At 41.2% G+C, this 13611-nt stretch overlaps 1 protein-coding gene across 3 annotated transcripts in view; it reads right to left on the minus strand.

Annotated features, from left to right (window-relative positions):
* tspan15 (tetraspanin 15) overlaps positions 1-13611 on the minus strand; it is a 214748-nt gene that overhangs the window by 113677 nt on the left and 87460 nt on the right. For 2 of the 3 annotated variants that reach the window (XM_087999149.1, XM_043712236.2), the window contains exon 2: positions 962-1147. The exons of the other annotated variant lie outside the window; for it this stretch is intronic. In XM_087999149.1, the coding sequence (XP_087855275.1) occupies positions 962-1147 (186 nt within the window). The remainder of the gene's footprint in view (positions 1-961; positions 1148-13611) is intronic. 3 annotated transcript variants of the gene reach the window in all.

Genomic DNA, 13611 nt, shown 5'->3' on the forward strand with positions numbered 1-13611 from the left:
GGGTACTGATTAGGATGATCAGCCATGACCATACGGAATGGCAAAGCAGGCTCGAGAGACTGAATGGCCTACTCCTGCTATTTTCCCATGTTTCTATGCTTCTTCTTATCATGAATTAAGAGTGTTACTAATCCACAGAAAAATATCCTAGATCTAAGGAATTCTTGAATCAAAATCAAAGACATTACCTGGAACAAGTCAGATTTCTCTTTCTTATCCTAGAAAGTACTTCAATAAATTCAAATTGATTACCATTAGTTAAGAAACTAAACTGACAAAATCTAACTTTTCACTATGTTATCAATAGCAAGGGCTAATTGACTTGCCTTGTACTAATTATTTAACATTAAACCTTGAAACATCCTGGCTAATGTTTTGGTTAAATAGAAGAGATAAACATGCTACCTGTTTACCTGGTAATGTAATAATTTCCAGGTGACTGTGATTCATTAGGTGTTATATTTCAGGATTTCTTTCTTGTATTTCACTAGTGCTTTTACAAAATGATTTCCATCTAAACCTTCTTTCACAAACTAAACAAATAAATCTTTCTTTATATGACACAGCCAACAAAATTATACCAGTGCCAGGAAGAATATTTGGACTTTGAACACAGTGATTACTAGCTTTTAGGGTGCAGCATGAGTTTACAGACAAAACAATAACGTATGAGTATAAACAGCAACACTTTCCACTTTATATCAATGTTATTCATAAAACGCAGTTTGCACTTAAATGATGTGTTTGAGAAAATATTGAATCAACTCTTCGGAGGGTTGGTGTGGACTGGTTGGGCCGTTGTTTCCACACTCTAAGGAATCTAATCTAACTAGGTAGGAAAATACATTCAAATTGTTTACACTGAACTCCTTTCACCTTGAGAACATATTTTAAAAGAATGAATGCCAAGTTAGGAAGTGAAAAGCCAATTAAATTGTAGTACTAGCAAAACATGTCTTACCACTTTAAGAAGGCACAAGTTGTCCCGCAAAGATGCTAAAACACCAATAAAAGACACCACAAACATCAGAATGCCCAGCAAAATCAGGATGACAGCTGGAGCTAAAAAGGCACCTTGCAGCGTCTTGTATTTCTGTCTTTCAATTTCTGCGTATATGCCAATACAGAGGATGAAAGTTCCAATCAACTGTAAAATTTGAAACAAAGTCTTAGCATTTTAAAGTTACACAGTGCAAAAACAAATCTTAGTGTTAATTTCTACAATTCCTATAAAGAGCAGTACCATTCAGAGGTTTATTACCTCCCTTATATTCTTGGACAATCTTTAAGCAAATTTTCCTTGCACCCCAAAGTGTTTACATTTCTTCTTAAAGACTTCCACAACAATACTGTTATGTGCAAATATTTACATGATTTCTGTATGCAATCCTAGTGATTTGAAGCCTGCACCTTCATTCTGTTCCTTAGTAGCACAGCCAACCTATTCCAAAGTCGTCTTTGGACTTGAAATGGTAACTGTTTCTCTTTCTACGGGTAATGTCAGAATATTTGCTTTTATTTCAGCTTTCCAGCATCAACAGTATTTTATTTCCTTTGACCCTAGAAAATTAACCCTTCTGTCATTCAACCTCTTCTGTCTTTAACCCCATCACAGACCCCCCCTTTGTCCCACTCACCCCTTTGGCAAACCTTTTCACATTTCTAATATTCCCCCTCAGCTCTGATGCAAAGAAAAAACCTGAATTGTTAACTCAATTTCTCTCTCAACAGATATTGCCTGAACTGCTGAGTACATCAGCATTTTCTGCTTTTACTTCAAATTCTCAGTATCCACAATATTCCACTTCATAATCCACTTACAACTATTTACCTTTATTTACAACTATTTACCTTTATTTGCTTACACAATTTAAATCTATTAAAATCAGATGAATGGACAGGAGAAAGAAGAGTCAAAGTAGTAGGTTTGGAGATAATTTTTTAAAGGAGAAAAGGCAGGCTTATGGATGAATGAGCCGCAGAAGTTACAAATAGTGGTGGGGTAAAGGGAACCAGTGCAGACTCTAGAATCAGAAAAATACTTGGTGCAGTTTTAGGGTTTGTGGAAATTAAAGAGAAATGGACAGGGATATCACAACAAAATTTGACACAAAAGATAGGAATATTAAAATTTGGGGTGTTCAGGAATTAAGGAATCAACAAGGTGGTGGATGAGCAGATCTTTCTGCATGTGAGGATGTGGATATCAGAGCCTAGCTGAATTTATGCAGAATCGAAGTTGGGAGGCCAGCCAGGAGACCACAGGAATAGTTGAGTCAGTACAAAATTAAATGGCAATTGGGCTGAGGTAGTTGATGGAAGGGGGAAATGTTAGAGAAATGCAAATGCAAAATCTTTATGATCAAGAGTATATTGTGTCAGAAACTTTGCTTAAAATAACAAAGCATGTACTTAATTATCAAATGCTATAGTTTCCTCAGTTAAGTTCACAAAGTCTTTGGGTTTTGTTTTTTGAATGTATCAGTTTCTTTGGATGAAATGGCCAAATTTTAAAAATTTTATTCATGGAATGTGACTGTTGCTGGCTAGGTCAGCATTTATCGACCTTATCTAATTGATCAGAGGACATTGCTGTGGGTCTGGAGTCAGATATAGGGCAAGATGAGGCAAGGACAGCAATTTCTTTCCCTAAAGTACATTAGTAATTTAGGTGGGTTTTTCCAACAATTGACAATGGTTTCATGGTCATCATTAGACTCTTACTTCCTGTCTTTTTTATTTGATGAATTCAAATTCCATCATCTGCCTTGGCAGGATTCGAACCTGAGTCCCCCATGTCTTTGGATTAATAGTCTAGTGATAATATCATCACCCTCTCCTATTCTCTTATCATTTTTGAATATACAAGCACATCTATCTACTTAATAAAGATGGACCAAAACCAGAACAATAGACCTGCCATGGCACAGTTAGCTACATATTGATGTGTCTAGGTATTCGTCATGAGACTGAGAAAGTCAGTGAATCACAAATTATTCAACAAGATAAAAGTTTATTGTTTCAATGTGATACATCAAAACAATTTTTGCTTGAGATTTTCTCAAGTTAATATATCAAGGCCTTCTTTACCCTGCATTGATGGAAAACTTAGACAACCATAATTAATCACAAGAAAAAAAGATACTTGAAAATCTCAGGTCAGGCAATATCTATGGAACGTTTCAAGTTGATAACCTTTCAGGAGGTGGTGTGTGATCAGGTGGAGGTCTTCATGGTGACCTCAGCCAGTGTGGGAATTGAACCTGTGCTGTTGGCTTCACTCTGTATAGCAAACTAGCTCTCCAGCTAACTAAGCAATCCAGCATATAACTAACTATCCAATATATAGCACCATGTTAATATCCTGATACGAGCCAGGCTGTGACAAAAGGATGACATGGAATATATTTGGAATTTTACAGAAAAGAAACAGGTCATTTCTCCCAATAAGTCCAAATCAAAAGGCCATGTCTTCTCCAACCTTCATCCATCACATTTTATTAACGTATCTATTCCCCCTCAATTGATATTTACTTTGACCACTCCAACATGCTACTGAACTCCACACATTCACCACTAAGAAGGTTCTTTGAATTATTTGCTGGATTCCTTAGCCATTATCATATGCATGCTTAAAAAGTATTGGATGCTGCAAGTGCACATTAGGAAACCAAGCACAAGATAAGCCCCTGTACATATTTAGATGTGCTGGATGTAGGTTTGCTCGCTGACCTGGAAGGTTCGAAACTGAACCTTCAAGCTCAGCAAGCAAAACTACATCCAGAACCCCAACCTGAGCGACAAATCTTCTCAAAACTCGCTAATATTTAAATGTGGGGCATGTTAATCTCTGTACCCAAAGCCCCAGTATGCAAGCTATCATGCACCTTGCTGGGATTGCCAGAACATAAAATCATCTCCATGAACTTATAAATGACATTGTGCAGTATTACCATAGCTGAATGGGTTCCTTTTGCACCATAGCAATTCTGTGATTTTGTAACAATGCCATAACAAGTATCTCGGTTTGTCAGTTCCATTATCTAATTAAAGTAAGCAATCTTACACCTCTACGAATGTAGTAGAGAGAAACAAAAATGTACTGAGAGCTTGTATTCATGAAGTGCAAACTAGGTACAGGACTTTTATTACCAGTGTTCCAGTGGCAATGCAAACAGCAAGTCAGAGGTTGTTATTTGTCACAACAGTAACAATACAGTGCTTTGTTACAAATAATGTATTATCAAGGTTATAACAACTATGTTTATAAACTTCAAGTTTTGTTACACAGATTTGTTCAATAGTTTTCATAGTCATAGCGTCCTACAGCACAGAAGCAGGCCCTTCGGTCCAAAATCCACAGTGGCAAACTAAACAAAGTCCCACCTGCCTGGAGGGTCTTTATCCCTCCAAACCTTTCCTTTTCATGTACTTATCCAAATGTTTTTTAAGCGTTGTAATTGTATCCATATCCATCACTTTCTCTGGCAGATCATTCCATAAACGCACCACACTCTGCGTGGAAAAAGTTGCCCCTTAGGTTCCTTTTAAATCTTCCCCTTTCGCCTTAAACCTATGTGCTCTCAGTTTGGACACCCCCACCCTTTACAAGGAAAACGACCTTGGCTATTTACCCTATCTATGCCTCTCATGATTTTATAAACCTCAAAGGTCACCCCCCAATCTCCAATGTTCCAGGGAAAACTGCCTCACCCTATTTAGCCTTTCCCTATAGCTCAAACCCTCCAAACCTGGCAACATCCTTGCACATTTTTTCTGAATCCTTTCAAGTTTCACAACGTCCTTCCTATAGAAAGATGACCAGAATTGAACGCAGTATTCCCAAAGTGACCTAACCAATATCCTGCACAGCTGCAATATGACCTCCCAACTCCAATACTCAGTGCACTGACCAATAAAGGCAAATATATCAAATGCCTTCTTCACCCCCCTGTCTACCTGCAACTCCACATTCATGGAACTATGCACCCGCAATTCTAGGTCTCTGCTCAGCAACACTCCTCAGGGCCCTACTATTAACTGTATAAGTTCTGTTCTGGTTTGCCTTACCAAAATGCATCATTTCCCATTTATCTAAATTGTACTCCATCTGCCACACCTTGACCCATTGGTCCATCTGATCAAAGTGTCATTGCACTTGGAGCATATCTGTCACACTCATGCACATACATACACACTCGCTCCCCCCATCCCAAGGGTTGGGTAGGATGCTCTTTGTAGGGCGGTGTGGACTTGATGGTCTGAATTACCTGTTTCCACACTGTAGGGATTCTATGATTGAAATAAATAAAGATAATCTGATCACCATTATGGAAACATGGTGATTTGCTGACAATGATTGTGTTCTGATTATTAAGTAGCATATGTCAGTCAAGAAGAATAAAATGCTCGATAAAGATGCAGGAGTAGGACTGTAAATCAAGGATGGAATCAATGCAATAGTCAGAAATGACCTTGGTTCAGGAGATCAGCTTGTCAAATTGATTGGGATGAAAGTGAGAAATAGTAGGAGTGGTCTCAGTTTTCCCAACTGTATCTATAATCAACATTCCCTTGAATTTTCCTTTTTTCTGTGTGAATACATAGAACAGTACAGCACAGAACGGCCCTTCAGCCCACGATGTTGTGCTGACCATTGATTCTCATGTATGCACCCTCAAATTTCTGTGACGATATGCATGTCCAGCAGTCTCTTAAATGTCCCCAATGACCTTGCTTCCACAACTGCTGCTGGCAACGCATTCCATGCTCTCACAACTCTGTGTAAAGAACCCACCTCTGACATTCCCTCTATACTTTCCTCCAACCAGCTTAAAACTATGACCCCTTGTGTTAGCCATTTCTGCCCTGGGAAATAGTCTCTGGCTATCGACTCTATCTATGCCTCTCATGATCTGGTAAACCTCAATTAGGTCCCCTCTCCTCCTCCTTTTCTCCAAGGAAAAAAGTCTGAGCTCAGTCAACCTCTCTTCATAAGATAAGCCCTCCAGTCCAGGCAGCATCCTAGTAAACCTCCTCTGAACCCTCTCCAAAGAACCCACATCTTTCCTATAATAGAGCGACCAGAGCTGGACACAGTATTTCAAGTGCGGTCTAACCAAAATTTTATAGAGCTGCAACAAGATCTCACGACTCTTAAACTCAATCCCCCTGTTAAAGAAAGCCAAAACACCATATGCTTTCTTAACAACCCTGTCCACTTGGGTGGCCATTTTAAGGGATCTATGTACCTGCACACCAAGATCCCTCTGTTCCTCCACACTGCTAAGAATCCTATCCTTAATCCTGTACTCAGCTTTCAAATTCGACCTTCCAAAATGCATCACCTCGCACTTATCCAGGTTGAACTCCACCTGCCACCTCTCAGCCCATCTCTGCATCCTGTCAATGTCCCGCTGCAGCCTACAACAGCCCTCTATACGGTTAACGACACCTCCAACCTTTGTCGTCTGCAAACTTGCTGACCCATCCTTCATTCCCCTCATCCAAGTCATTAATAAAAATTACAAACAGTAGAGGCCCAAGGACAGAGCCCTGTGGAACACCACTCACTTCCAGGCACAATATTTTCCTTCTACTACCATTCGCTGTCTTCTGTTAGCCAGCCAATTCTGCATCCAGACAGCTAAATTCCCCTGTATCCCATTCCTCACCAACTTCTGAATGAGCCTACCATGAGAAACCTTATCAAATGCTTTGCTGAAGTCCATATACACCACATCCACAGCTCGACCCTCATCAACCTTTCTAGTCACATCCTCAAAGAACTCGATAAGGTTTGTGAGGCATGACCTGCCCCTCACAAAGCCGTGTTGACTGCATTTAATCAAGTCATGCTCTTCCAGATGGTCTTAAATCCTATCCCTCCGAATCCTTTCTAACACCTTGCAGACGACAGACGTGAGACTTACTGGTCTGTAATTGCCGGGGATTTCCCTATTTCCTTTCTTGAAGAGAGGAAGTACATTTGCCTCGCTCTAGTCCTCAGGTATGACTCCAGTGGAGAGCGAGGATGCAAAAATCTTCGAAAGTGGCGAATCAATTGCATTTCTCGTTTCCCAAAGCAGCCGAGGACAAATCTGGTCTGGGCCTGGCAACTTGTCAATCTTCATGTTTGACAAAATTTTCAGCACATCAGCTTCCTCTATCTCTGTCCATTTCAGCATGCACACCTACTCTTCAACGGTTTCATTCACTACAAAGTTTGTTTCTTTCGTAAAGACACAAGCAAAAAACTCATTTATGGCTTCCTCTACCTCCTCAGACTCCACACACGAGTTCCCTATGCTATCCCTGATCAGCCCTACTCTTTCTTTGACCATTCTCTTATTCCTCACATAAGTGTAAAATGCCTTTGTGTTCTCCCTAATCCATTCTGCCAAGCCTTTCTTCTGCCCCCTCCTGTCTCTCCTCAGATCATTTTTGAGCTCCTTCCTCGTCTGCCTGTAATCCTCTAGAGCTGAGCTCGACCCTAGCTTCCTCCACCTTATGTAAGCTACCTTCTTCCTTTTGACGAGAAGCTCCACCGCTCTCGTCATCCAAGGATCCCTTCTTGCCTGTCTCAGAGTGACATATCTATTCATCACTCGCAACAACTGTTCCTTAAACAGTCTCCACATGTCTATAGTGCCTTTACCATGGAACAATTGCTCCCAGTCCATGTTTCCTAACATGTCTAATCGCATCATAGTTTCCTCTTCCCCAATTAAATACCCTCCCATTTTGCCTAATCCTCTCCTTCTCCATAGCTATGTAGAATGTGAGGCAGTTGTGGTCACTATCACCAAAATGCTCACCCACCACAAGATCTGATACCTGCCCCGGCTCGTTTCCGAGCACCAAGTCTAGAATGGCCTCTCCCCTCATCGGCCTGTCAACGTACTGAGTTAGGAAATCCTCCTGAACACACCTTACAAAAACAGCTCCATTCAAATCTTCTGCTTGAAGGAGGTTCCAATCAATATTGGGAAAGTTAAAGTCACCCATTACAACAACCCTACTACGTCCACACTTCTCCAAAATCTGCCGACCTATGCTTTCTTCTATCTCCCTGCTGCTATTGTGGAGCCTGTAGTAAACCCCTAACGAGGTGACTGCTCCCTTGCTGTTCCTAACCTCCACCCATACTGACTCGGTAGGCAGATCTTCCTCAACAATGGAAGCTTCTGTAGCTGTGATACCCTCTCTGATTAGTAGTGCTACACCCCCTCCTCTTTCTTTCCCCCCTCCCTATTCTTTTTAAATGCTCTAAACCCTGGAACATCCAGCAAGCATACCTCTGAGGTCCATGTGTGACAGCAATTTCCAGAAGCGGAAGTTAATATTGTGGCTCACATTTGAACAACATCTCTGTGGGTCAAATATCAGAGTGGCTACTCATGCATGCAGCTAGCTTTAAGGGATAGTTGACTACAATATAACATGAAGTATACAGGAAGAAATATAGGTGATAGAGACAGCAATAACAGGGTGACTTTAATCTGCATATGACATGAAAACTCAGACTGGCAATGGTATACTGGATGAGGAGTTCATAGAACATTTTCAGATATTTTCTTAGAGAAGCACATTCCGCAATCAACCAGAGACCAGGTTTCACTAGATTTGGTACTGTGTAATATGACAGGAATAACTAAGGACCTTAGAATGAAGGGGTCTCTACTTAGCAGCCACCACCGCAGGATCAAAGTTTACATCTAATTGATGAAGATGAGCATTTTAAACTTAAATAAGGATAAATATATGGGCACAAAAGTTGAGTTAGCTGAAATGAACTGGGATATTAACCTTTAAAACATTTAAGACGATACTTCAGAATACGTTTATTCATACTATAAAGAAAAACACTGTTTAAAAAAGCATCCAATTTAAGCAAAAGCTTATAATTGCTTGAACGTAACTGGGATATCAGATGATTGGTCAGAATATAAGGAGGGGCAGAAAATAACTAAATGATTAATCAGGAGAAAGAAACTGAATATGAGAGAAAGCTAGCTAGAAATATAAAAATGGATAACAAGACTTTCCACAGGTATTAAGGAGGAAAAGGTTAAGTAAAAGAAGTGAAAACCGAACGAATTGTGGATGATGTAAATCAAAAACAAAAACAGAAGTTGCTGGAAAAGCTCAGTAGGTCTGGAAGCATCTGTGAAAAGAAATCCAAGTTATCGTTTCGAGTCTGGTGACCCTTCCTAAGAACTGATGGCAGCTAGAAAAATATTGGTTTATATGCAGAAGGAGTAAATGATAGGTAGGGATAGAGCCCAAAGACAGAGAAGAACAGTTGGACAGACAAATTAGTTGATAGCCATCTTGGTGGGAGGGTGAATAGCTGTTAGTTGAGACTGCTAGTGGCTAGGAATAGTTTATTCCTGATGAAGGGCTTTTGCCCGAAACGTCGATTTTGCTGCTCGTCAGATGCTGCCTGAATTGCTGTGCTCTTCCAGCACCACTGATCCAGAATGTGTAATGGCAGACTATGTGATAACAAAGCTTGGTGTGTGTGGTAGGAGTCTCGGACATGGGAGAGTTCAGGCCCTAAAATTATTGAACTCTATATTGACTCCAGAGGGTACAGGATCCCCAAGCAGAAAATGAGGTGCTGTTCTTCCAGCTTGCGCTGAGCTTTGCGGGAGGTGGTGGAAATGGCGTCTGATAGTTTTCTGGATGTTGATGCTGGTGGGATGGAAGGTAAGGACAAGGGGAACTTTATCACTGTTGCAGAAGGGAAGAGTGGTGGAAGGCGAAGGTGGAAGTGCAGAAGATGGGTCAGACCTGGTTGAGAGCCCTCTTCCTCATCTATCATCCCGACAGCATCCACATCCAGAAGATCATCAGCCACCATTTCTGCCACTACCAGCGAGATGCCACCACCAGATACATATTGCCCTCCCCCTGCCGGGACCATTCCCTCTGGGATATTCTTTTCCACGCTTCCTTCACTCCCAACACACCCCACAGTACCTTTCCTGCAACTGCCAAAGATGTAACACCTGCTCGTTGATCACCTCCCCCCTCAGTATCCAAAGGTCCAAACATACCTTCTAGTTGAAGCAGCACTTCACCTGCACTTCTCACAATCTAGTTATTGCATTTACTGCTCACATGGATCTCCTCTACATTGAGGAAATGAAGCATAACTGGGCGACAGCTTCGCAGAACACCTATGTTCTGCCCGTAAAAAAGCTTCTAGTTGCCTGCCACTTGAACACACCACCCTGTTTCCTGACCAACATCTCTATCTTAGGTTTATTCCAGCAAAGTTCAGTGTAAGCTTGAAGAACAACACCTCATTTTCTGCCTGACCCCCTGCTGCGCTTTCCAGCACCACACTCTCGACTCTGATCTCCAGCATCAGGGCCTGTAGGAGTGTTTTTCCCTAATAAAGGAGGCAGGCAGGATCCAGGCAAGTGGAAGTTTATTCATGCAGAAATTGGTTAAAAAAAAAAGGGGGGGGGAGGAGGGATCAAAGGCCCTGAATCTGGCCTTGACATACAAACTCAATTATTTGCTTAATCTTTGGCTCAGATCAGAAGATAGATCAATGACTCATTCCAAAGCATACAGTAAAAATAGTATTTTTATACATTTCTGTATTGCAATGAATACATACAACGTAACTATAGTTGTTCTCTCTTAAACCATACACCCAATCCGGTAAAACACCTAATGACACTCGTCTGACCAGCTTCAGCTTCCCATGACCTCATGGTGTTGACCAGCCATTACAATGTCTAGTCCTTGGGATCTTTCAATGCATCTTAATCATTCGCATTCCAAAGTCACTGGCCATACTCCCTTAGATCTGTTTCAGACTGCCTTATCTCTCAGGGGAAGCTTGAATTGTTATTTATTGTATCTCATGTGCGTCTTTATGAAATTCAATTATACCTCATATTTCCCACTGTCCTAATTATGAGTAAAAATACAAAAGACATTTAATTTTAACTAGTTGCTTTGAGATTTGTGATATTGATTTCTGGTCTGTAGTTAGTTAGATATAGTTATTTTTACTTTGTAATTAATGGCTGTGAACAATCTGTTTTGTCCAGGGCTAATGAGGGTACTTTCTAAAGCACTGTTATCACAATCTGCCATTACACACTACCTATAGTTAGCCGCCAACAGTCTCCATTAACAGCTTCCTTTTGCGCATAGGCATAAAAGTTTTGGTTATACATATCGATATTTATGTTAGAGAATATCCAACTAGAAACTATTGCTTAACATTGCAGAATAATTAAAAAACTGTTTATTATGAAATAGCTACCAGTTTTTCTGGTAGCTATTTAGGGAGTTAAGTATGCAATTCTTGCACCTGGTGTTGATTCATTCAGTGGCATAATAACTCTTTCATTAGTGAGTTGAGAATATTTATTTATTTGTTTTGTAGGCATGTTCTTATCGTAATGGTCTCAAATGGCTGCTGCTCATGGCCCCTTTTACTGGCTTTGGAGTAGGTTTGTTCAAAGATATCATTGTTTTCTTTACTTAAAGGCTGGGACAGACTGTTAGTCTCATTTATCTCCTTTCGGCTATCTTGAATTTCAACGTTATTCTGGGCTGTCCTTTTTGTGGGCCATTTTGTTATAAGCAGGTACACGTCACCCCTACAGGGCCTGAACTCTCCCATGTCATAGACCCCTAACGCACACAGGTCTTGCTGTCACATCGTGCCTATCAATAGGTAGTGTGCAATGGGAGACTAATAGACTCCATTTACAGCTACTCACACTCCCAGCCAGATCATTAGAGACTCCTTTGTCTGTCCAACTATTCTTCTCTCTCCTTGGGCTCCCTCCCCCCCACCCCATCTTCTGTATATAAACCGATATTACCATCAGTTCGGAGGAAGGGTCACCAGACCAGAAACGTTAACTTTGATTTCTCTTCACAATTGCTGCCAGATCTGCTGAGCTTTTCCAAGAACATCTGTTTTTGTTTCGAAGTAAAAGAGATATTTTTCATTCATTCACGGGATATGGGTAGCACTGACTGGGCCCATGCCAATTTCTGCCCATTCCTAGTTGCCCTTGAGAAGTAGGTGGTGAACTGCCTTCTCGAAGTCCATGTGCTGTAGGCAGACCCACAATGCTGTTCGGTAGAGAATTGCAGGATTTTGACCCAGTGACAGTGAAGAAACAACAATATATTTTCAAGTCAGGATGGTGAGTGGTTTGGAGGGGATGTTGGAGATGGTGGTGCGCTCATGTATCTGCTAACCTAGTCTTTCTAGATGAGAGTAGTCATGGCTTTGAAAGGTTGCGTCAAAGACATCTTGGTAAACCTTTGCAGCTTGTAGATAGTGCACACTGCTGCCATGGAGCATTAATGGTGCTGGAACTAAGTGTTTATAGATGTGGAGGCAATCAAGTGGGCTGTTTTGCCCAGATGGTGTTAAGCTTTGAGTTTTCAGAGGTTCACTCATTCATGCAAGTGAGGAACATTCCATCATAATTCTGACTCCTGCTTTGTAGATGACGGACAGGCTTTAGGGAGTCAGTTACTCACTGGTCTTCATACCCCAGTATTCACATAAATAGGGTACAATAGAATACAACAGAAATTTATTCTCATGCCATGTGTACTTTACATGCCATTGTCAAGAGGTAATGGTTAGATTGTTATAAGCGATTTTGAGATGATTTGTAGCTCAGGTTGAGGTTCAGGTTGTAAGTTTCATCGCTGAGCTAGTAGGTTTGTTCTCAGACATTTCGTCACGATGTAGGTAACATTATCAGTGATCTGTCCCACTTTCAATTGAGTGTCTTGGTTTGTTAAGGTGGGTGATATCATTTCCGGTTCTTTTTCTCAGAGGTTGGTAAACAGGATCCAAATCAATGTGCTTATTGATGGAGTTCTGGTTTGAATACCAATATGCTGTGGCACATTTAAACAATGTCCTGATGCAATTCCATTTGTGGGTGTTGAGATGATTGCTCCTGTAGTTCAGTATCCGGTCTGTGTGTGTTGCTTTCCTGTAGATACTGGTCTGCAGTTCTCCATTGACTGTTCGTTCCACTGTGACATCTAGGAAGGAGAGTCTTTTGTTGTTCTCTTCCTCTTTGGGGAAATTTACGGAGAATTGCAGATTAGCATCTTCAGGAAAGCAACACACACAGACCAGACAATCAACTACAGGAGCAATTATCACAACACTCTCAAACAATGCTGCATTAAACGTGCCACAACATACTGCAGCACCCAGGAACTATGGAGCAGCAGAAGAAAAATACCTATACAGTGTGTTCAAGAACACCAGGTACCCGATAAACACAGGAGAAAGTGAGGACTGCAGATGCTGGAGATCAGAGCTGAAAATGTGTTGCTGGAAAAGCACAGCAGGTCAGGCAGCATCCAAGGAACAGGAGAATCGACGTTTCGGGCAGAAGGGCTTCGATTCTCCTGTTCCTTGGATGCTGCCTGACCCGATAAACACAGTCCACCGACAACAAACCCAACAAGACAACACAATATGCCCAGAGACTCTAGCCACACTACCATACAGCAAAGACATCTCTGAGATGACTACTAGACTTCTCTGACTCCTTGGTATCCTGGTAGCCCACAAAATACCCTGCGAGGACTGCA

Source organism: Chiloscyllium plagiosum, unplaced genomic scaffold (assembly GCF_037043375.1).
Source record: "Chiloscyllium plagiosum isolate Xiang-an unplaced genomic scaffold, Cpla_swu_hap1 HiC_scaffold_22, whole genome shotgun sequence".
NCBI lineage: Eukaryota > Metazoa > Chordata > Chondrichthyes > Orectolobiformes > Hemiscylliidae > Chiloscyllium > Chiloscyllium plagiosum.